General features: G+C 46.3%; 1 protein-coding gene and 1 long non-coding RNA gene across 6 annotated transcripts; one reads left to right on the top strand and one right to left on the bottom strand.

Moving 5' to 3' along the window:
• The first annotated feature begins 2,360 nt into the window (after positions 1-2,360).
• LOC123452303 (acyl-protein thioesterase 1 homolog 1-like) lies at positions 2,361-5,836 on the top strand. Of its 2 annotated transcripts, XM_045128948.1 has the most exons (10): positions 2,361-2,545; positions 2,662-2,923; positions 3,025-3,136; positions 4,046-4,082; positions 4,253-4,322; positions 4,524-4,628; positions 4,804-4,954; positions 5,044-5,126; positions 5,244-5,337; positions 5,427-5,836. In XM_045128948.1, the coding sequence occupies exons 2-10, from the start codon at positions 2,896-2,898 to the stop codon at positions 5,509-5,511; spliced, it is 765 nt and encodes a 254-aa protein (XP_044984883.1). In that variant the 5' UTR covers positions 2,361-2,545; positions 2,662-2,895; the 3' UTR covers positions 5,512-5,836. The 2 variants fall into 2 exon arrangements, with proteins under 2 accessions (XP_044984883.1, XP_044984891.1); XM_045128956.1 differs by having other exon boundaries at positions 2,361-2,923.
• Positions 5,715-10,208, bottom strand: LOC123452321. 4 transcript variants are annotated; one of them, XR_006632587.1, is made up of 12 exons: positions 9,901-10,208; positions 9,213-9,315; positions 8,879-9,087; positions 8,325-8,427; positions 7,569-8,199; positions 7,396-7,462; positions 7,176-7,298; positions 7,003-7,069; positions 6,738-6,910; positions 6,591-6,661; positions 6,339-6,503; positions 5,715-6,242 (listed from the first exon to the last, which is right to left on the bottom strand). It is a non-coding gene; the product is annotated as an uncharacterized LOC123452321 (long non-coding RNA). The 4 variants fall into 4 exon arrangements; XR_006632586.1 differs by having other exon boundaries at positions 6,591-6,682; positions 7,176-7,295; XR_006632584.1 differs by having other exon boundaries at positions 7,176-7,295; positions 9,901-10,206.
• Between the last annotated feature and the right edge of the window lie 12,352 nt (positions 10,209-22,560).

Here is a 22,560-nt window from a genome sequence, read left to right as displayed (position 1 = left end):
GCCCATAGAAGGTAATTTGTCAACAGTAAATATTCTATTCTGATCTCTATCTTTGCCAGTGTGATGCACTTAAAAGCAGAATTACTACTGATGTCAAGGTGAGGTAAGCTGGTTACTTTCAGGTTAAAACTTTGCATCGAGATTTGTCTTTTTGAGTTTCGATCCAGTCACTATAGTTTTCTCTTCTCCTTTTCTGGCTATAACTCAGCTCTGAAAAAGTTGGACACCAAAAGATAACATATAAATGAACTGGTCAATGGATGAAAATAATTTCCAATTTTATATGTGGGACAACCTCTAGCTTTTAGCTTTGACAAAGTTGGGACTATAGTTTGTTCAGGTAATGTCATTTTGCTTGTTTGAGCCTGAAGCCCATACAGAAGCTTTAGCTTTGAGCTTATTTTCCCCTGTTATTCACTGATTATGATGTTCCCATCTCTGAATTTTAGGAGATAGGCAATGTCTTCTTTTGTTTTCCATTACCTAAGGCTGACCTTGGGATATATTCCACACCATGCTGACTGTTGCATCTCTAATATTTTGTGTCTCCATTATGCTTTTGAAAAGCTCAATTTGAAAATAGAATCAAACATCATGTACACAAAACTAAGAAAGACACCGCAAATAAAGCAAATAAAGTTAGTGTAGAATGCAAAGATTGTTACTTTAGGATTTCAAGAGAGATCAACCAATACAACAATAAGCATGCAGAATGCCCCAATAACTTTAATAGGCATAATCTGTCTGATAACGGTGGCCACAATCTTCCATCTGCAACATTCCTTCTCGCATTCTAGAAGTTGACTTCTGTCAATACTCAAGCTTTGATGTGGACTTCTTGTTACAGTGAGTAATCTCTACAAAGTGATTTGGCCTTAGTGGGAGCTGAACTGGGAAATGTACCTAACTGCATGTTTAATCAGAAAATTGCTTGTCTGGCAAAACATAGGTGTTACAGTGGATGCAGACTACATAGTATCTGCATATTTGCTCTACCATTGTGCATCTCCTCTTGACAGGAGTGGTATTGGAGCTAGCCTTTTGATGTATAAAGCTAAAACAAGCATGGAGTAGATAGGTTTTAAGAAGAATATTTTTTAACTGTTCTTGCATTCTCCCTAGATGTATACTTTTGAGAAACGACAAATCTGATATTTTGTACATGCACCTTTTCGAGAATGTTTTCTGACTTTGTAGAAACTTCACTTTTTGTAGGAGCATGTGCAATAAGGCGAGGAAAAATATGCACTAGGAAGGAATATGCAGGCTTCTAGTACTAGGGCCTAGGGCCGCACACGGCATAGCCTACGATTTCCAGTGTGAGAAAAGCTTGATCAGGTGGCTGATGAACCTGTCTCTTGAAATAGCTTCATCTAGCCTGATGCAGCCCCAAACTTCTAATCTTAGATAGGGACAAGAATGACATATAGATCACATATTTTAGCATGAGCTGCCCCCCACATTGCCCATCCCAATCATTATAAAATGCAAGGGAGAATGGTATATGATTCTTGCTGCATGTAGTGGGTTGGCACCCAGAAAAACCAGATGCAGACCTTTGCATCACTCTGGTATCAAATTGCCACAAATTTAATTGAGGTCAATTTATGCTTGTATTTCTTTAACGCCACTTAATTTTCCACCGTCGAGAAGGGATCAACTGCGCTCTGAAAGCAACCAGGCATATTTACAAAGGTTCCAACCTTTGCTCCAACCTCCAAGCAAACCTAGAGTAGAAGGTGGTTATGAGAAAGCTCACCATAAAGTAAATAAAAAAGATTGTCGCCGTGTCCAGCAAAAAATGTTTCTATCGTCAAACAATGTGAGCATGACTGGTTTTGGCATTTTGATGACAAAACACACTCAAGCTTAGATTCATTCCAGCATGAACTTTTAACCATTTGTTCCAGTGAAAGTAAGAAAGAACCATATGATGTCTATAAGACTTCAGCTACTCTACTTTATATAAGCACTTGTGTTGCTACAGTACACTTAGGTCTCAGGAATATGTACCTTAATGAAGTGCACCACGTTTATGCTGCAAGCCGCCTTGCATTTCATCCGATATGGTTCCCTAATCGATGCTGATTTGGTATCGGCTCTTGATAGGTACTCCTGGCAAATAGTCACTGTTCCTTGGCTCTATATCCTGATTGTATCCTGAAACAAGTTGCGGTATACAATTCCTTCTGCACCGAAATTGTATACCGCAATTAATGCCCACCAGCAGAAATGATTTCTGAAAGTCCATGGATTAGTGATACTTGAGGTAAGAGCTTCTGCAAGAAAGCTTCATCTCTAGGAAATAAATTCGCTTGCGCTTGATATTCCTTGCCATTTTATTTAACTTTGTAGCATGTGAGTTGTGCCAATTCGTGGGCAGAAGAAGGCAGTGGGCATTAATACTCGGAAATTCTTGGTTGGCTGTAAAATGAGATCAAAGGGAGAGGAAACAACATTTGATTATTTTTGTTCCCTCTCCACTGCCAAAGATGCATCTTATCAACCTGTGTGCCAGATGCACTCTTTACCTTTGCATGAAATGGTAGGTCTCACCATCACCGTTTCTGTCTCAAGGCTGTAAGTATTGTGCCAGATTCTTCCTTATAGAGCAATATAGCCTTCAAAAACAAAATTTTCCTAATCCCAAGAGCTTTCCAGGTTCCAGATTCTCTTGTCATGACAGCTGCAGTGAGCACGGTGTGAAAAACCGCACTGTCGTGTGATCAATGCAGATTCCAGGGATTGTTCGACATATATTCCCTTCTTCAGTGCTTCAGGCCTCCACTATAAATACAGCCAAATGGGGATGTGGACTTCATACACTTCCTTACGTCTAAGATCATACAAACTAAAGCATCACCTAGTGCTCTTGTTGCAGAGACAACAGAAGCCATGAGCTATTATGGAAGCAGCTCTTCTGGTAATATTCATCTTCTCCATAGATATGATCATGTTCAAAATCTCAAATGCTCCATGGATGCCAAAAGATCAATGCTGAGATCGTCGCAAATGGCAATTCAGGTGGTAGGGGTGGCCGTCGAGTCGAGTATGGGAGGAGCTATGTGGTGAGGCCAAAGGGAAGGCACCTAGCCACCATTGTGTGGCTCCATGGCCTAGGTGACAATGGTGCAAGGTATTACTTCTTTCATTAACTCTGCCTACTCAGGCGATGCCCCTCCAGAACTTAAACATCTGGTTTTGATCATCGGATCGATCTAACACACTTCACTTCTCTTAACTGAATGCTAAACTTCCTAGCCAAATTCCAAAGGTAAATAAATGATGAAACCTTCTCCATGCAACATGCATGTTGTATGCTGCGCGGATGTAATAAGGGATGCAAGAAACCACACATGTCAACCAGAGAAGACATGAGTAGATGATCGCAGTGTCGATGCAGAATGCTTTATTCCATTACACCTTTTAGCCTGAAATGATTGATGAAGTGGCCTCCTTTTTGCATGCATATATTCCTAGTATTGCTTTACTCAAAGTTAAATAATTTCCTTGTCCTACATCACACCTAACAATCTTCTCAAGGACATCAATATGCCCCTCGCTTTTCTTCATGCAGTAAGTGGAGAGGAATGTCAAATACTTCTTGATGCGGGCTAATGACATAAAAATATTGCACAAGTGTAGGTAGCTCATGCAAGATACCTAATTTCCTATCCCCTGTCTTGGCAAAGCATGTAAATATGCCATATATAAATTTATCATAAGGCAGTGGATGGGAGTATCTTCGTCCTGTCGACCACTGCAGCAGAGTCCTTAACGGCAATCATTATCTTGCTAACTAAGTAAGCCTTAAGATCACTAAAAAAAAGATGATAACACCTAGAAGGATCTAGGTGTCTTTCTAACAAGTAGGGCAATAACAAGACCCCGGCCGAAAAGGACCAACCTGGGTGGTAAGAGTGTAATCTTAGGCGTTGTGCGCTTCACATAATCTGCTGCAAGAAGCTGGAATGGAATATCTTGTGCTGCAATTCTGTTCCTGATGCAGAGAGCTAACTTCTTTTGTCCATTCTGTCATTTTCAGCTGGTCCCAGCTCCTGGATGCTCTTCCCTTGCCCAATGTAAGCATCCATTTTTGTACTTGGAGCACTGTTATTGCCCAACTTAAAACAGAATATTCTATTGATTACAAAGTGCAGCACTGTAACCTGTATTGTCTGGAGATTAGTTCTATTGCAATTTGCAACCAAGTTTTTTTTTTGTTCACCTTGAAGCTTTGTTGCTCATGTAGATCAAGTGGATATGCCCCACGGCAGCGACCCGACCCGTCGCGGCTTTCGGCGGGTTCCCCTGCACTGCATGTGAGTTTCTTCTTGCTTGGAAGTGGAACTTTGCTGTATGGTTTCGAGGCCCTGCTTCGTACGCGGGAACTTTTTCGCTCTGTTCCTGAATTTTCCATGGGAGTTGAACCATGTTTCTATGAAACTCATGTGAAATTCCGTCGCAAGCGGTGAATTTTCAAACTTTACTGAACACCTTTTTTTTTTACTGAACTGAAACAGGGTTCGACGTTGATGACACTTCGGTCGATGGTCGAGACGACATCGAGGGGCTGGATGCTTCAGCTGCACACATAGCGAACCTACTGTCGTCCGAGCCTTCTGATGGTACTAACTTGAGAACCAAAATATTTCATCGTTATTTAACTTGAGAAGACACACAAGAATCTCAAAGCCTAGTATTGTGTTGTTGTCCTGTTGGTTCATTAGACTGCAACTGAACACATTTGGCAGAACCATGAAAGTATATGACTAACTGATTGTTGGCAATTTGTGGATGCAGTGAAGCTTGGGATCGGCGGCTTCAGCATGGGTGCAGCAGCCGCCCTGCACTCGGCAGCATGCTACGCCCACGGCAAATTCAGCAGCGGCACCCCCTACCCGATCACGCTCAGCGCGGTCGTCAGCTTGAGCGGCTGGCTCCCTTGCTCAAGGTCAGTAAGTCATATATATGCCAAAAAACACCAGACACTTGTGCTTTGTAATACTGTATCACAAACCCTGATGATGTTGGTGAATTCAGGACGCTGAGGGGCAAGATGGAGGGCTCACACATGGCAGCAAGAAGAGCCGCCTCCCTGCCCATCCTGCTCAGCCATGGCAGAGGTAACAAACAAGCAAACCTGCAGGCTAGCTGCTGATTCAAAGTGGAGTAACTCAAAGATGAATTATTACACTGCTTGTCACTGAATTATATTGGTGTGATGACCTCTGCTCGTGCAGCGGACGAGGTCGTGCCCTACAGGAACGGCGAGCGGTCGACCGAGTTCCTGCGCTCCTCGGGCTTCTCCTATCTGACTTTCAAAACCTACAACGGGTACACACCTTACACCGCGCCTGACAAAGCTCTTCCTCTCTTCTTCCTTCCTCAGAAGTCAGAACATTAGTCATGGTCTATTTATGCAGGTTGGGCCACTACACCATCCCCGAAGAGATGGACGACGTCTGCAAGTGGCTCAGCTCGCGGCTCAGCGTCGATCGATCTCGTTAAAGAGAACAGCCAACGCTTCCGCGATTATGCGTACGCGACGCGGTGGCTTCCCTAGTACTAGCAATATAGCAGAGTGTAAACTACTATAGAGAGGTGAATGCTGGTTTGGTAGCTTGTGACAGCACCACATGCCCCTGGTCTCTACAGTCTGCCATTGCTGCTGTTGCTCTTGAGCAAGCAACCATGACTGCTCTGTAGTGAACTGGTGAAAGGCGTGAGAGCATATTTATCAGAATTATGTAATGTAACCAGTGCTTGTTTTGTAATGCAAAAAATAACCATCTATACCAGATCATACTATTCATGCTGCCAGTGCTCTCATCAACCGCTGACTTTTGGGTTTCAAAGAATCTTCCTAGGATATCAGAGAAAAACCTTTGTGAGAATGACTATGTAGTATAAGAACGAACTGAAGCACCCCCTTCCAGGCAGTGTATGGACTGCAACTACTATGTTGTATGTATGTATGTATGTATGTATGTATGTATGTATGTATGTTCTAAAGTGTGTTGCTCTGATTGGATCTAGGTCAACTGAAGCATCTGAGGCTAACTTTGCAACGCCGAGGATGTCCGGAGGATCATGGAGTTCTCGCCATGCTTGCTTCGAGTAATCGTTACAAGGAACATGCATGAATCTGAACAGGAGGAGAGTGGGCACTGTCTTGAGGATGGTAAGTATGTCAGGTGACTTGCATCATGCTCTGGTATGTCTGGAACCTACTGTCACCACTGCACAAAAGGAGTAGATCACCAGGGTTACTAACTCTCAACTGAACATTGATTTCTCCCAGCAAACTGCACAGATAAGCGGAGGCGCAAACTTACCTGGAATCCTGGTCACTCGCTCATAGGCCGTGAGGGCTGATCCGGGCAATATGCCATGCTGCTAGTATCAACCTGCCCTGGTTCAGTAATTGATGGTGTGGTCGTCTGCACTGCTTCGTCGGGTATGTTGCCTACGCTATCAGCACCTCCTGATCCGTTGTTCGACTGCACAAAAGGAGCAGATCACCAGGGTTACTAAGGAGCTGTTGGGCAGTCCACCCGCTCCGTAGAATTTAAGAATCTTTGGAGTACCTTTTTGTTTGCTCCGCAGTTTTTAACTGAAACTCCGTCAGCTCCGGGAGCGGAGGGACTCCGAACAGGCCCTAACTCCCAACACACATACACTGAAATTTGATTTCTTTCAGCGAACTGCACAGATAAGCGGAGGCGCAAACTTACATGGAATCCTCCTGGCCACTCGCTGATAGGTCGTAGGGGTTGATCCGGACAATATGGCATGCTGCTAGTATCAACCTGACCTGGTTCAGTAATTGATGGTGTGGTCGTCTGCACTGCTTCGTCAGGTATGTTGCCTACGCCATCAGCACTTCCTGATCCGGTGTTCGACTCACCTGCTTTGTACACGCAGAACAATGGAAATCACACGAGCGTGGTAGGTTATGCAAGAAAACACTCATGAAAGAGGAGAATGCGGTGTACTCACTCCCTTTGGCCCCCTTGGGATTATCACACCCTAGGCACTTGCAATATGAGGTGCACCTGACCTTGTGCTTTAGGAAGAAGAAGAGTCAACTAGCCTCAGTCAGGATCAGAGAAAAAAGAAGCATGTCTAAGCTTTCAAATGAAGACAGAGCGTGCGTGGGGAAGAGTACGCACCTTCACACAGTAACAGCCCCGCTTTTTTGCATCTGTTTACCTTGCAATGGCATCGGTTGGGTTTCGTTCCAGTGCTTGATGGTGGTGTGGTTTGTCCTGGACCAGCGTTGGACACACCAGCTGCTTTGTAAATGCAGAGCAATGGAGAAATTTAAATTACACGAGTTTGGTCGATCATGCAGGAAGACACACATGAAACAGGAGAATGTGGTGTACTCACCCTCTCTGGCCCCAAAGGGATTACGGCAATCCTTGCACTTGCAGTTTAAGGTGCACCCAGTCTTGCGCTTCAGAACAAGAAGAACCAGCTAGCCTCAGTCAGGATCATGGAAGAAGGCAATTAATGCAACGAGAGTACATGAAGAAAGAATGTACTTGCAGAAGAGAACACACCGTCACGCAGGTACATGTCAAGCATCCAGATAATTACCGTGCAACGGCACCGGTTGCCCTTAGCTAAAGGAACAGCGCCCAGCTTTCTCTTTGGAATAGGCTCAAAGGGAAACTTGTAGTCGATATCCAACTTCCTCTTCACGAACTCCTTGTATAGCATGAGGCCCTCCTTCTCGTTGCTCCCGATGTTCCGGCAGCCCTCGCAAACGCAGTCCTCAGAGCAAAGCCAGTTCCCGTTGAAACAAACGCAGTAGCTGCACATAGCATATTTATTGACAAGCAATGGTTAGATGGCACTGGAAAATCTGTATACAAATTGACTAGTTGACTGGATGGATCCGGTTCAGATAATTCAGCGGGTCTGTGCATACCCATGGAGGCATTTGGTATTGATGCAGCAGCACCTTGGCTGCACAGCCTGTCGCTTTGGCTCTGAATCCGGCTCTGCTTCGTCAGGTATGTTACTTGTGCCACCCGTACCTTGCCGCCCTCCTGGCTCAGCGTTGGACTCAACTGCTTTGTACACATCAGAGACAGCGCAGAATGTGGTGTGCTCACCCCCTCTGACCCCAATGGGATTAACACACATTGGGGCTGGGCACAAGCATTTTGAGCTACACCCGACATTGCTCTTCAAAACAAGGAGAATCAGCTAGTCTCAGTCAGGATAAGAGAAGCAGCAGCACGTCTAGTGTCCATGAAAACGATAAATGCAACAAGAATACATAAGAAAGATCATGCGTGCAGAGAACACACCACGAAGCAAGGGCAGTGCCAGTCGTTGCATCCATTCGTTTTGCACCAGCACCTCAGGTCATAATCGAGGAAGTCAAAAATGACTGCTGGTGGGGAGGTATCCCTGCAATGCAGAAGGTGAGAGTATGAGATAAAGGTTCAAGCAAATGAAGTTCTGAAGTATTACACTTCAAGTTTCATGCACAGCTATAAATATCAAAGGCAGGCCAAACCAAGAAACTCATCCAGTTTGTGGAAGCAGCTGAATAGAGAACAACATGGATCAGGGAAATAAACTAATTCAGGCACTCATTTCGGATAAACCAACAGTAAAATTTTGCTTAGAAACAAAACTAGTCAAAGTGCCCGCAAAAAGAATAAAGAAATTTATAATAAGCGAAAAAAAGTAGAAGAAGACATGAATTCTGTTCGGCGCTTGAGCTAGAGAAATTGCAAGCCACCAACCAAAGCGGCACACATATCTACTAGCCAAGAACTTGACAGATGGAGTCCTCGTAGATTCGTCATAGCAAAGGAGAATCTACTAAAGAAATGAACTAGAATCAAAGCGGCACCTTGGCTGCACAATCTGTGACTGTGGCACCAACCCTGCTTCGCCAGGTGTACCACTGGTACCTCGCTGCCCTCCTAGCTCAGCGTTGGACTCAACTGCTTTGTACACATCGGAGACAGCGAATGTGGTGTGCTCACCCCCTCTGACCCCAATGGGATTAACACACACTGGGTCTAGGCACAAGCATTTTGAGCTACACTCGACATTGCTCTTCAAAACAAGGAGAATCAGCTAGTCTCAGTCAGGATCAGTTAAGCAGAAGCATGTCTAGTTTTTACCAAAACGATAAATGCAACAAGAATACATAAGAAAGATCATGCATGCAGAAAACACACCGCGAAGCAAATGCAGCGCCAGTCGTTGCATCCATCCGTCATGCACCAGCACCCCTCAAAACAATTGACGAAGTCCATGTTGACTGCCGATGGGGAAGTATCCCTGCAATGCAGAAGGTGAGAGTATGAGATAATGGTTCAAGCAAATGAAGTTCTGAAGTATTACACTTCAAGTTTCATGCACAACTATAAATATCAAAAGCTGGCCAAACCAAGAATCTAATCCAGCTTGTGGAAGTATCTGACTAGAGAACAACAGGGATCAGAGAGATAAACTAATTCTGGCATTCAATTCAGATAAACTAACAGTAAGAATTTGCTTGGAAAACAAAACTACTCCATCTGTTCCTAAATATAAGACATTTTAAAAATTCGACTATGGACTACATACGGAACAAAACAAGTGAACTTATACTCTAAAATATGTCTATATACATCCGTATGTAGTTTATAGTGTAATCTCTAAAAGGTCTTATATTTAGGAACGGAGGGAGTAGTAGAAATCTATAATAAGAAAAAAAGTAGAAGGAGACATGAATTTTGTTCAGCTTGAGCTAGAGAAATTGCAAGCCACCAACCAAGGCAGCACACATATCTACTAGCCTAGAGCTTGACAGATCGAGTCCTCGTAGATTCGTCATGGCAAAGGATAATCTACTAAAGAAATGAACTAGAACAAAAGCAGCACCTTGGCTGCACAATCTGTGACTGTGGCACCAACTCTGCTTTGTCAGGTGTATCACTGGTACCTCGCTGCCCTCCTGGCTCAGCGCTGGACTCAACTGCTTTGTACACATCAGAGACATCGCAGAATGTGGTGTGCTCACCCCCTCTGACCCCAATGGGGTTAACACACACTGGGGCTGGGCACAAGCATTTTGATCTACACTCGACACTGCTCTTCAAAACAAGGAGAATTAGCTAGTCTCAGTCAGGATAAGAGAAGCAGCAACATGTCTAGTGTCCACGTAAACGATAAATGTAACAAGAATACATAAGAAAGGGAGTAAAAGGCGCTGGCGGTTTTAGAACTTGTGTTGCGGGTGCACTTAAGTCCCACTACTTGCAAACCGAAAAAACCCGTCATAGAACTTGCGTTTCGGGCTTATCTAGGTCACAACCGCCAGTTGGACCGGTCCGCTGCCTGGTTTTCTTCGTCCGCGGTCACGCGAGGCTCACGTGTGAGGTGATTTTTGCACACAAGACCCTGGTGATTAACGATGAGGGGCGTATTGCACATTTTACATATGATAAATCGTTGTTCCCCTTCCTCTGTTTTCCTTGCTCTGTTTGCTAGCTCCTCCTTCCAGATCCGAACTCGTTGTCGGCGAAATGGGAGGCGGCGTGGGTGGCAGTGATGTGACCTTTGTTGGAGGTGCAGGCGGCGCGGCAACTGGAGGGAGTTCGTCCGCATCTCGCATCCCGGACTCGCGGATCTTCCCCAAGAGGTGTGGCAGCGCGGTGAGCCGGAGATGCGGCCCGAACGCGGCCGCGTTCTCATCGCTCTCCCTTCTGGCATGGCGGTGCTCGAGCGGGCGTTCCTGGGGCATGCATTGTATGCCGTCATCATCGGGCAGCCACAGACGAAGGTGACGCCGGAGGCACTCGCCGCGGCGGTAGAGTTCGAGTGTGGCATCCTGCCGTCGCAGATGACAGTGGAGGTAACCGGCCCACCATTCCACTTCTTTTTGCGGTTCCATTCAGTGGAGGATTGCACTCGTGTGGTGTACGCATCGGAACAGCTGCGCTGCGGCGGAAGCAGAATTGGTTTTCAGAGGTGGTCAAGCTGGTCGCGTGGCAAGCCGTCGCAGCTGCCGTACAAGACGACGCTTAGTTTGGAGGGGCTACCGGAAGAGGCGTGGGATGAAGACACTGTAAACCTGGTGCTCGCAGGTGTCGACGGCGAGCTCATCGACATGCTCCCTTCTACAGACAAGTGGTTGCTGCATTGCACGGCGTGGCTACGCAATCCTAGTGCAGTGCCGAAGGTGCTTACTGTGTCTGTGCCTGCACCTCCTCTGCAACCTTGGAAGCCAGACTCTGATGACGAGAATGCTCATTCACCGCCGCGTCCGATCTCTCCAACTGATCGTCGATGCATCGATTTTATTGTGATCATGCATGTGAAGGAGGTCATTGACCGTGGGCCATTGCTAACAGAAGGTTTGGCTGATGAATTCCTCCCTAACGAAGGTGTTGATCTAACACGCAAGCACACATTTGCAACCTGGCAAGGCAAGATAGATGGCACTGGCCCTGGAACAAATGGCAAAGCTTAAGAGCACTGTAATAGTTATCTTATTTGAGGTTGTGATTGTAATAGCACTGTAATAGCTATCTTATTTGTTTCCTGGCAGACCTTGTCAAATTATGCTAAGAAATGTCTATTTGCACTAGAATTCTATTTGTTCATGATCTACTGGAGATGTCAGTTGGACTTGTTTCAGTAAACAACAAACAAATGATCTGCTGCAACATAGTTCGAGTACTGAACTTACTTCCTTCCTTCACCATAAGTCATAACAGTTCCAGTACTGAACTTAGTCATAATAGTTCCAGTACCAAAAGTCATAATAACTTAGTACACAATAAAGATAAAAACAACAGTTGGACATTTCAATTTCACTCTTCATCTCCTGGAGCTCCTTGTGTGGTCTGGACTTCATCTTCATCAGTTTGTGAGCTTGTTCCTTCACCAAATAGTAGCCACTGCAAACCCCTTGTCTTGGTTGGTTTCTTTGCTCTTTGCAACAACCTTGTAGTAGCTGCACTTCTCCTTGATCTGCTTCCTCTTGTTCCTCCACCTCCTCTTCTACCTCTGCCTCTGCCACTGCCATATGTTGATGCTACTCTTACTCCTGTGGTTGTTGAAGTTGTTGCTGCATGTGCTCCTCTCACTCCTGTAGCTGTTGAAGTTGTTGCTGGATGTGCACCACCAGTGGGCACAGATAAATTGGTTCTGCTCTCTACTACAAATGCACTTTCTTCTGGTATTCTGTGAGCCCTGTTAATAGGAACTCCTTTTGCAGGTCCCTATGAGAGGAGTTAATAGGAACAACTAGTGACCTCTTCTCAAAGATAATTTTAAATTTAGTTCTAATTCTTTTACCTCATGTGACAATATGTGCACCATGCTTTCTTTGATCTGTGTTGGGTCCATTTGTGGCCTCATAGTTTTTTGTTTGATGTGCTAGTAAACAAACAAACAATGTTGTGAGCATCCACTATAATTATTTGCAACATTTTCAAAATTGATGTGCTGATACTTACTGTTAGGATCACTGGGAAGTCCACATCTCCAGACTTATCAACAATCTTTCTGGACTTCTTTTTCTTTGCCTTCTCCATCATTTCTTCTATCTGTTGCAACATCTTATCAGTAGGCTTTCTTTTCCTGCCCCTTTTAGTTTGTGGTGTAGGTTGCTCCTCTTCCACCTCTTTTTCATTTTCTTGCTCATGCACCTCTTCTTCATTTTCTTGCTCATGTACCTCGCCTTCAGTTTCTCTTAATATAGCACATTTCAGTAGTGAGCATCCACTTCTGTTATGCCCAGCTAGTTTACAATACCCACAGTGCATAATTGCTCCATGCCTGCTTAGTTTAGTGCCATCTTCATTCTCCTCTGGTTGCTTCCTTCTATTCTTCCTCCTCCTCCCAGCTTTTTTCTCATAGTGTGGTGGCAGTACATGTGTTGCATTTACTGGGGACCACTCATCTTTGTCTCTGGTTGGATATATCTGAACTCCATAAGCACACAGATATGTCTGCAGTGAATAACAGGAAGAAACCATGGTCTCTGGCCTAATTCTTTCATGTCTGCAGCAAGCACATGCATGGCTACATGGGATTCCAGTAAGCTGCCACCTTCTGCAAGTACATGTATGCATGTTCAGCTCAACAATGTAGGTTTTCTCATTGGACAAAACTCCAAACACACCCATGCCTGATTCTTCTGGGTGGCAGTTGGCTGACAACTCAACATTCTTCCTTAGTTTGTCCCTAACTTTGGGAGTAATATGTCCTGTCCATTTTTGAAGAGCTTCTTTTTTGTTTTGACATGTGCCTATGCATTAGCTGAGATCTTATTCTCTCATACATAGACAGGACAGGTAGCTCTCTGGCTTCTAGTATATACCTGTTGAATACTTCACAAGTATTGTTCAAAAGAATGTCACATTTTGGAAATTCACTAAAAAATGCTCTAGACCATTGGTTTGGTGGCTTTTCCTCCAACCATGCATATGCTGCTGCATTGTCTTGCCCCAACTTGTCCATATTCTGCTCAAATACAGTAGGTGTGGTTGATTTTGCACAAATCCAGAGTTGTTGCCTGATAGTTTCTCACTTGTGGACTGCATGGAGGTTTTCATACAAGTGTCTGACACAGAACCTATGCTCAGAGTCATGAAAATGCTCCTGCACAGCTTTGATGAGGCCCTTCTGTTTATCACTCATAATAGTGAATGTGCTAGTGTTCATAATATTCAGATCTTGCTTTAATGTAGACAAGAACCAAGACCATGATGCATAGCACTCTGTCTCCACCACTGCCATTGCAATTGGATATATAGAATCATTCCCATCTATTCCAACTGCAGTAAGTAGTTGCCCACCATATTTTTTGTTGGAAATATGCCCTAGAGGCAATAATAAAATGGTTATTATCATATTTCCTTGTTCATGATAATCGTATATTGTTCATGCTATAATTGTATTAACAGGAAACAGTAATACATGTGTGAATAAATAGATCACAATGTGTCCCTAGCAAGCCTCTAGTTGGCTAGCTCGTTAGTCAATAGATGATCATGGTTTCCTGATCATGGGCATTAGATGTCATTGATAACGGGATCACATCATTGGGAGAATGATGTGATGGAGAAGACCCAATCCTAAGCCTAGCACTAGATCGTATTGTTCGTATGCTAATGCTTTTCTAATGTCAAGTATCTTTTCCTTCGACCATGAGATTGTGCAACTCCCGGATACCGTAGGAGTGCTTTGGGTGTATCAAACATCACAACGTAACTGGGTGACTATGAAGGTGCACTACGGGTACCTCCGAAAGTGTCTGTTGGGTTGGCACGAATCGAGATCGGGATTTGTCACTCCGTGTGACGGAGAGGTATCTCTGGGCCCACTCGGTAGAACATCATCATGAGCTCAATGTGACTAAGGAGTTAGTCACACGATGACGTGCTACGGAACGAGTAAAGAGACTTACCGATAACGAGATTGAACAAGGTATAGGTATACCGACGATCGAATCTCGGGCAAGTTCTATACCGACAGACAAAGGGAATCGTATACGGGATTAATTGAATCCTTGACATCGTGGTTCATCCGATGAGATCATCGTGGAGCAAGTGGGAGCCACCATGGGTATCCAGACCCCGCTGATGGTTATTGGCCAGAGAGGTGTCTCGGTCATGTCTGCCAGTCTCCCGAACCCGTAGGGTCTACACACTTAAGGTTCGATGACGCTAGGGTTATAGGGAATTGTTATACGAGGTTACCTAAAGTTGTTCGGAGTCCCAGATGAGATCTCGGACGTCAAGAGGAGCTCCGGAATGGTCTGGAGGTAAAGATTGATATATAGGACGGATGGTTTCGGATACCGAAAGTGTTTCGGGCATCACCGGTAACGTACCGGGACCACCGGGACCACCGAAGGGGGGCAACGACCCCGGGAGATAAGGTGGGCCAAGTGGGGGTGGGAACCAGCCCCTAGGTGGGCTGGTGCGCCTCCCCACTCAGCCCATAGCGCAAGGGAGAGAAAAGGGGGGGGGGCAAACCCTAGGCCAGGTGGGCCTAAGGCCCACCAGATGGTGCGCCACCCCCTCCTCCCCCTTCTGGCCGCCGCACCTCCCATCTGGGGGGCTGCCGCACCCCCTAGGGTGGGAACCCTAGGGGTGGCACCCCCTCTCCCCTCCCCCTATATATATCGGGCACTTTTGGCCATTGAGACGCACGGTTTTTCCCTCTCTCTCGGCGCAGCCCTGCTCTTCTTCCTCCTCCTCTCCGCCAGTGCTTGGCGAAGCCCTGCCGGGAGACCTCGTCTCTCCATCGACATCACGCCGTCGTGTTGCTGGAGTTCTTCCCCAACCTCTCCCTCCTCCTTGCTGGATCAAGGTGCGGGAGACGTCACCGGGCTGCACGTGTGTTGAATGCGGAGGTGCCGTTGTTCGGCACTAGATCGGAATCGCTACGAGTACGACTCCATCAACCGCGTTCTAGCAACGCTTCCGCTTAGCGATCTTCAAAGGTATGAAGATGCTCTTACCCCTCTCTCGTTGCTGGTCTCTTCATAGGAAGATCTGAATATGCGTAGAATTTTTTTGAATTTATGCTACGTTACCCAACAATTTTGTCTTTATGAAAGTACCATCAAGACATATAATGGGCCTGCAGCCCTTTAACCACCCTATCTTGCATGCTGCAAGACTGAAGTAACATGTGCTAAACAATCCATTTTCTAGGTTTAGATAGAAAGAAGATCCTGGGTTGCTTGTTCTCAATTCCTGTGCATACTTCCAAAGAAGTGTATATTGCTTCACCTCATCCCCATGCACCACAACCAATGCTGCTTTCCTAGCTCTCCCTAGTTTATGCCTGCTTACTTCCATGTTGTATTTCTTCCTCACTTTCCTTGCAAATGTAGACAAAGACATCTTGTCATTGTCCCTGAACATCTCCACATATTTTTTGGCCAGAAAAGGGGCTGTAAGTTCTTTCACATCCCATACTTTCTCACAATTATGCTCTCCAACAAATGTTTTCACAAGAAAGGATTGGGTCCTGTTATCTGCCATAGCTACAAGTTTCCAAGGGCAACCCTCTGTACATACTGCCTCAAACCTCTTTTTGTTATTTCTTTTTTTCTTGATCTGCACTCTGTTCTTAACTGCATAATGTGCTACTGCAGTTCTCAACAACTCCACTGAATCAAAAACCATACCTAGTCTGAATTGAGGATTTTCCATCTCAACTAGTGGGTTGAATGTTTTGAACCTGTATATGGGTTTCTCTTTGTTTTTCTTCTTCTTGTACTCCTCATCATCAGAGTCACTCTTCTGCATCTTCTCACAATCATCTTCTTCTGGTAGTTGCAGTTCCTCTTCAGTAACATCATCTCTGCCTGGAACATGTCTGTACTCAGCTCCTACTTTCTTCCCCTTCTCAAGCAATGCATCCTTCACAGCATCATCTACATTTTTATAATACAAATCATCATCATCATCCACTGCATAATCACTATCATACCATGTTGGATCATGCTCTGAATCACATTCCGATTCCTCTTCTGCATCTGATGACTTGTCTGAACTATCTGCATCTTCAGCACTCTTTGTAGTAGCTGTGTTGCTCTTTTTTTTCATATGCCTCCTTTTCTCTTGCCTCATAGGGCTAAGTATTACTTCAGGCAATTCAGGCCCAACCCTATAAGCAATGTCATCTTCCTCCTCCTCCAATTTTTTAATCTCAGTTGTTTTCACATGCTTCACAAACAAAACAAGCACCTTTGAATTAACAGTAGCTTTAGCCATCTTCAAACAGTCCACTTCAAAATCAATTGCCACCATTTCTGAAATTGTCTTACCAGGTGGGCACCAGAAAACAATGTCCAACTCACCAGGTGGATATCTCAGCTGACCCAACATATAGTCAATCATATCATTGCAGAAAGAGTTCCTATCAAGGTTATCAAAGAATGCTACTTTTTCATTCAAATAAGCCAAATTAATTCCTTTTCCCATGAAAAAGCCACCATGATGCATCTCAATACTGAACTTTACTGAATCCGAACCTACATTGCGAAAATCATGGAAGATTAACCCTAGATCGGCCGCTGAGGGGGAGGAGAAGTAAACCTACAGGAGGGGAGGGGAAAGAGACAGAGAACTAACCGTAAATCGGCTGGCAAACCTCTTCTGTCCTCAACTTCGGCAGCCTCTCCATCACCTCCATCAGCTCATTACTTGCCGCCGACGAGCTCGACGCACCAGCACCGCGGCCGCCTGTCGCCTCCCTCATCTGTCCTAAGGCAGGGACGTCTCCAAGTGATTAGCAATACGACCAGGGTCTTCTGTGCAAAAAATCACCTCACATGTGAGCCTCGCGTGACCGCGAACGAAGAAAACCAGGCAGCGGACCGGTCCAACTAGCGGTTGTGACCTAGATAAGCCCGAAACGCAAGTTCTGTGACGGGTTTTTTCGGTTTGCAAGTAGTGGGACTTAAGTGCAACCGCAACACAAGATATATGACCGCCAGCGCCTTTTACTCCGTTTTCTGAAACAACGCTCCAGTTTCAGAAAACGGTCTCGCTAGGTCTCTGCTTTGTTGACGCGCGGATACGATGTGGTCTGTCGGATGGAGCAAGATTAACAGATGAGAAGGTGGCGGATATATCGTCCCGATCAGCTGGTGGGAGGTAAGAGTTTTCCTTAATCAAATTACAGGAAATTGGGCTTGTAATCCCTACTAGTTCGTTGCCCGTGCGTTGCCACGGGAAAACAACAATTACTGATGCATTTTAAAAAAATCGACGTGTAACAAATTATATTTTCACTTTTATGTTGAGTAGAGCACCATTATGATTTTATGATGTTACATGCAATGGAGTAGAGCTATGTAATATGTTGCTCACAGGAGATGTGCCTAAGGCGAGATGCTGCTCACAACAGCTTATTTCAGTACCACCTTTATCTGAAACCTGCACATAAGGGCATAAACTATGGAAGCATCACCATTCGGTGGTTTCATGTCCCCCACATAGGCTTGTATCCGTGAAGCCGTCGTTTTGCACAACTTTCACCCAACGGAAGCATCAACAACATGTGGGTCCCATGTTTCTTCCCCTCTCTTACTTTCCTCACCTATTTCACTTTCCCCTCCTCATGCATTAATGAGAGGCAAACAATGACCTGCCGTTGATCTCCCTTTTTTCCTTTTTCTCGGGCTTTTTCCGAGTATCCGCCTCTTCTGCAGGTCACAGCAGTACACTGCGAGGCACCCATACCTGACACCCGAGCGGAGTTGGCCTGCGGGGCATCTGGTTCAGGCGACGCGTTGGACATGCCCTAAGTAACTTCCTCGCTTCTGGATGGACGCGAGCTCCTGTCATCTTCCCCGCAAGGGTCAACCTCCGAAGTCATCATTATTACACAGGTTTCCGATTCATATATGAGGTTACACAGGGGTCAACTTCCTAGCTTCTGCACATAAGTAATGTCCAAAATATATGCAATTAGTACCACTGCATCCAGTCATCATCATTACACAGGTTTCTAATTCGTCTATGAGGTTGCACGTTCTCTGAATCTGTAAACTTGCATTTCTTGATTAAAACATACGCTTATAGTTCACATGCACTTATATTAATAGTTACCGGGGAAGCAAGGAACTTCTTGATTAAAACATCATCACAATTGATGAAAATAATGTAGATTAGACTTGTATCACATAAAAAATTCACACGTATACTATTCCCAAAAAATAATATACCACTTCGAATTCAGATGTGTTCCAAGAAAAGCTATACTTCGACATTGTATGCAAATAAAAAAACTAATTATATCCTAGTAAGCTACAGATGATCTGTGTGACTATGCTTTCATGTACAGTTTAATAGTAGAGATGTTCTGCAGGTTGAACAAAAAGTCTCCACAAAGAAGATTTCGTAATCAGAACCTAGGCTATCATTCTGATCACCTGAATATTAACAATTACAAAAGGCACCGAATACGAACTTCAGGCACCTCCAATATATGGACCAAATAATTGAGTCGTCAAACAAGAGATACATAGAGTAGGAGGGGTAGAGGGTGAAATGAGCCGTCAAACAACTTCAGGAACCTCCAATATATAGCCAAGTTCTACCCTCTGTAAACCCCAGAGGGGTCGGTGTTTTGGACGATCCAGGGGTGCTCCAGAACCTTGTGGAGGGGTAGGCCATGAGCTGAGTTCTTTACAAGCATCTGCAACAAGACCAGAACAAACATACCATTTGTAAGACAGACACATTTTCAGCACATGACATGTCACATTAACTATTTTCTTGTTGTAATCATGATCAGAAGTTAGTTACCTGTGAAATGAGGTCCTTCGCAGCAGGAGATACAAACTGTTCCAAAATAATAAATGGGCGCATTGCTAACTAAGCCTGAATTGCTAACCAACATGTGTGTCTTCTGTGAATATGAAACAAACCAACGTTCTTCATCAACCATAAAGGAAATTAAAAACAAGTCATGCGATGATAGGATCTACCTCCAAATGAAGTACTATGGCATTCTTATTTTCTGGCTCCTATGCTTGTTTGATTCCTCTATAAATGCACTATATAAATTATTGTGAAAATAACAGTAAATGATTCTTATAAAGTGAGGGAATGCTGATATGAATAGGAATACTAATTTGTCAGTACATCTATGTTTATCATCAGTCTTGTTAACCTTATCGCATAAGAAAAAATCTCACCAAATGCCTGGTTGGTAGATGATTCCAACGCTGAAACAAACCGAAGGAGTTTTTTTTCACTCTCCGGTGTATACCTGAAAAAATAAGACATCATAGCACACTGCATCAGCTTGAACGAAGGAAATTAAACATGAACATAATTCAAAATCTGCGTCATAACAGAGACTATCATTGGTTGATCATACAGAGGTGGCACACATGCCGAACCAGGTGCGCCCTATGTATGTGAAACTGAAGCAATGGAATAAAAGAACATGCATGCCAGGGATATCACAGGAGGGTTTCATTGATCCGGAGAAGGATTTGTGCCCTTTGTTCTTATTTAAAGCTTGCATCTCTTGCATTGTCCACACAAATACTTTCCAGAAATCCAGCTAGAACTGAATGAATTAACGATGGGCAGAGGAAGGAGGAAGCACCTTCGTGGCACTGTTGTTGGTACTTGCTATCTCCCCAACTTAAAATGTTGTGGCTGCCTCATGGCGAGCCGACTTTGCCGCTCCACCGCTGAAGAGGGGCATGGACGGTGGGCTGCCATGCCATCGATGCTCGTCAGCCACCATTGAGCCTATAAAAAATATGCAGATATGAGCATATCACTGGTTGATATAATCACAAAATGATGGTTATAAAGTAGTGGAGTAGCTGATGATGTCAAAACTCAACCAGTATCTATTAGCCTTGGTGGATTTCCCTCTATATTGGCACTTGCTTATTTGACGATTCTTGGACAGACTAATTCTGTAAGACACAAATCAAGCACGACATGTTATATTAGAACAATCAAAACATGTTATATTAGGACAAGCTTGTTCGGATGAGTATTACACCAAAACAACAACTCAGCTAGCTGAGTTGCAGGCAAACCGTTTCAATAATTTGGTCGTGTATATCCTCAGTTGATATTGTGTTTCAAAGACCAGGTGAAATTAATATCATCTTGATTTTCCCGATGTAAAAAATATTGCCCCCGCTTTGCAACTTCTTTTCATACTCCTACTTGATTTGTAAAATAGCAATAAATGGGCAGCAAATTCCATGGAACTCCTCGACTATCACAAGTTTACTTGGACACCTTCAGATGTGCTAATGCGGCGAGCACTGCTAGGAAGGCGTCGGCGTGCTCCGGCCTGACGCAGGCCGACATGACGCCGACCCCGTCCTTGCCCGGCGGGCACACGACGCAGCACGGCACCACCGTCTCGTCCACTTGCCACGTCACCCGCGCCGGCCTCCCGCCGCCGAAGTCCACCGCCTCGAACCCCAGGTTCCTCCAACTCGACACCACCAGCGTGTTGTACAGCTGCGCCACCCCGTGCTCCCCTGCAGTACCCGCTCCGTCGTCGCCGGGAGCTAGCAGGTCGGGCACCCTCTCCTTCGCGCGCCGGGTCATCCTCGCCACATCCGCGGCGGTGCCGTGCGCCACCGCGCCGCGCATCGCCGTCAGCGACTGCACCACCATGCAGTTGCCGTAGTATCCGTGCCTGGCGCCCACGAGCCGACACACGTTGGCCGAGAACGACAGCGCCACGGGGGCCTCGTCGGACACGGAGACGATGGCCGCGCGAGTCCGGCACTGCCACAGCACGGCTGCGACGGCCTTGAACACCGTGCACGGGTCGCCGAGCCCGGCGGCGTCGAACTCGGCCCTGACGCGGCCGATCAGGCCGGCGGGGACGGTGACATCGAGGAGCGCCAAGTCCGTGTTGAACACGCAGCTGAGTGCCCGCTTCTGCGTGGCGAACATCGAATGCGGAAGGCGCGGGAGCGAGCCGTCGTCCGCGCGGAGCGGCACGACGGACGGCGCGGGCGACGCCCCATGCGCGAACTCGCCGACGGCACCCATGAGCTGCGCCATGCCCTCTCCGTCGGTCAGCACGTGGTTCCACGTCCCCGCGACGGCGAACCCCCCGCAGGCGAACTCGGTGACCTGCACAAGCAGCAGCGGGTCGGCGTGGCGGCATATCCCGCCAGGGTATCGCACGACGAGGCTGCCGAGCAGCGGCGCCGCGACGTCCGCCAGCGCGTAGCCCGCCGACGCGGCGACGAACAGCATGCCTGCCGCGCCCTCGATGCACAGGAGCTCGCCATCGCCCTCGGCTGCGAGGCGGCCGGGAACGGGGCGGTAGTGGGCGAGCGCATCCGAGAGCGCCGCCCTGATGGTCTCCGCCGGCTCGGGGATCGGCCGGGCGAAGAGGAGCAGCACGGTGACCCCGAATGGGACGGCAGACCTGTCGAAGGAGGATGTGAGGTAGACGACGGTGTCGTCCCCGCCGGGTGGGCCGACAACGAGCACCGGCGACGACTTGGTCACCACCGCGGCGCCCATCGTTGGATACCGTAGAGATGGGGCTGATCGAGCTGCCATTACCGGCCGACGACGTAGCTGTATATAAGCTTTTCCTTGTAGGATGTGGCGCCAAAGTGCAGCGCTAGCTTGTGAGAAATAGAATCCGGATCCCACCTCGTCCGCGAGTAGGGCACCCAGCATCTGTGTCGGTCCCCCTCCATGGTGCCTTGTACTCCGCCGCTATCGCCTCCTCCAGGATTTAGGACGCCTCGTGCCCATGCTTCCACTCGATGAGGTACTTTGTGGCCATGACGATGGGCGTTCTCGGCCAACACGGCACCCTTACGCGGCTAGAAAAGCGATGGGATAGACCTCCTCGTAGACATCCAGGTGTTCTTTACCTCCTCTCTTGCCTGCTGTCACATTGGGTGAATCGGATCAGCGCGGCTACGGCGGGACATTGTTTCAAGGCGCGAGGAGGACGAGGGATGGTGATGGGGAGAGATCTGGAGACATATGAGAATCGTGGGGAAGTGGACGATGTGCGGGGATGGTCGCGGTTGTTTCTTTTCTATTT

Source organism: Hordeum vulgare, chromosome 1H (assembly GCF_904849725.1).
Source record: "Hordeum vulgare subsp. vulgare chromosome 1H, MorexV3_pseudomolecules_assembly, whole genome shotgun sequence".
In the NCBI taxonomy this organism is placed as follows: Eukaryota; Viridiplantae; Streptophyta; class Magnoliopsida; order Poales; family Poaceae; genus Hordeum; species Hordeum vulgare.
The sequence above is the reverse complement of the archived record's forward strand: the minus strand, read 5'-3'. Positions and strand labels throughout refer to the sequence as shown.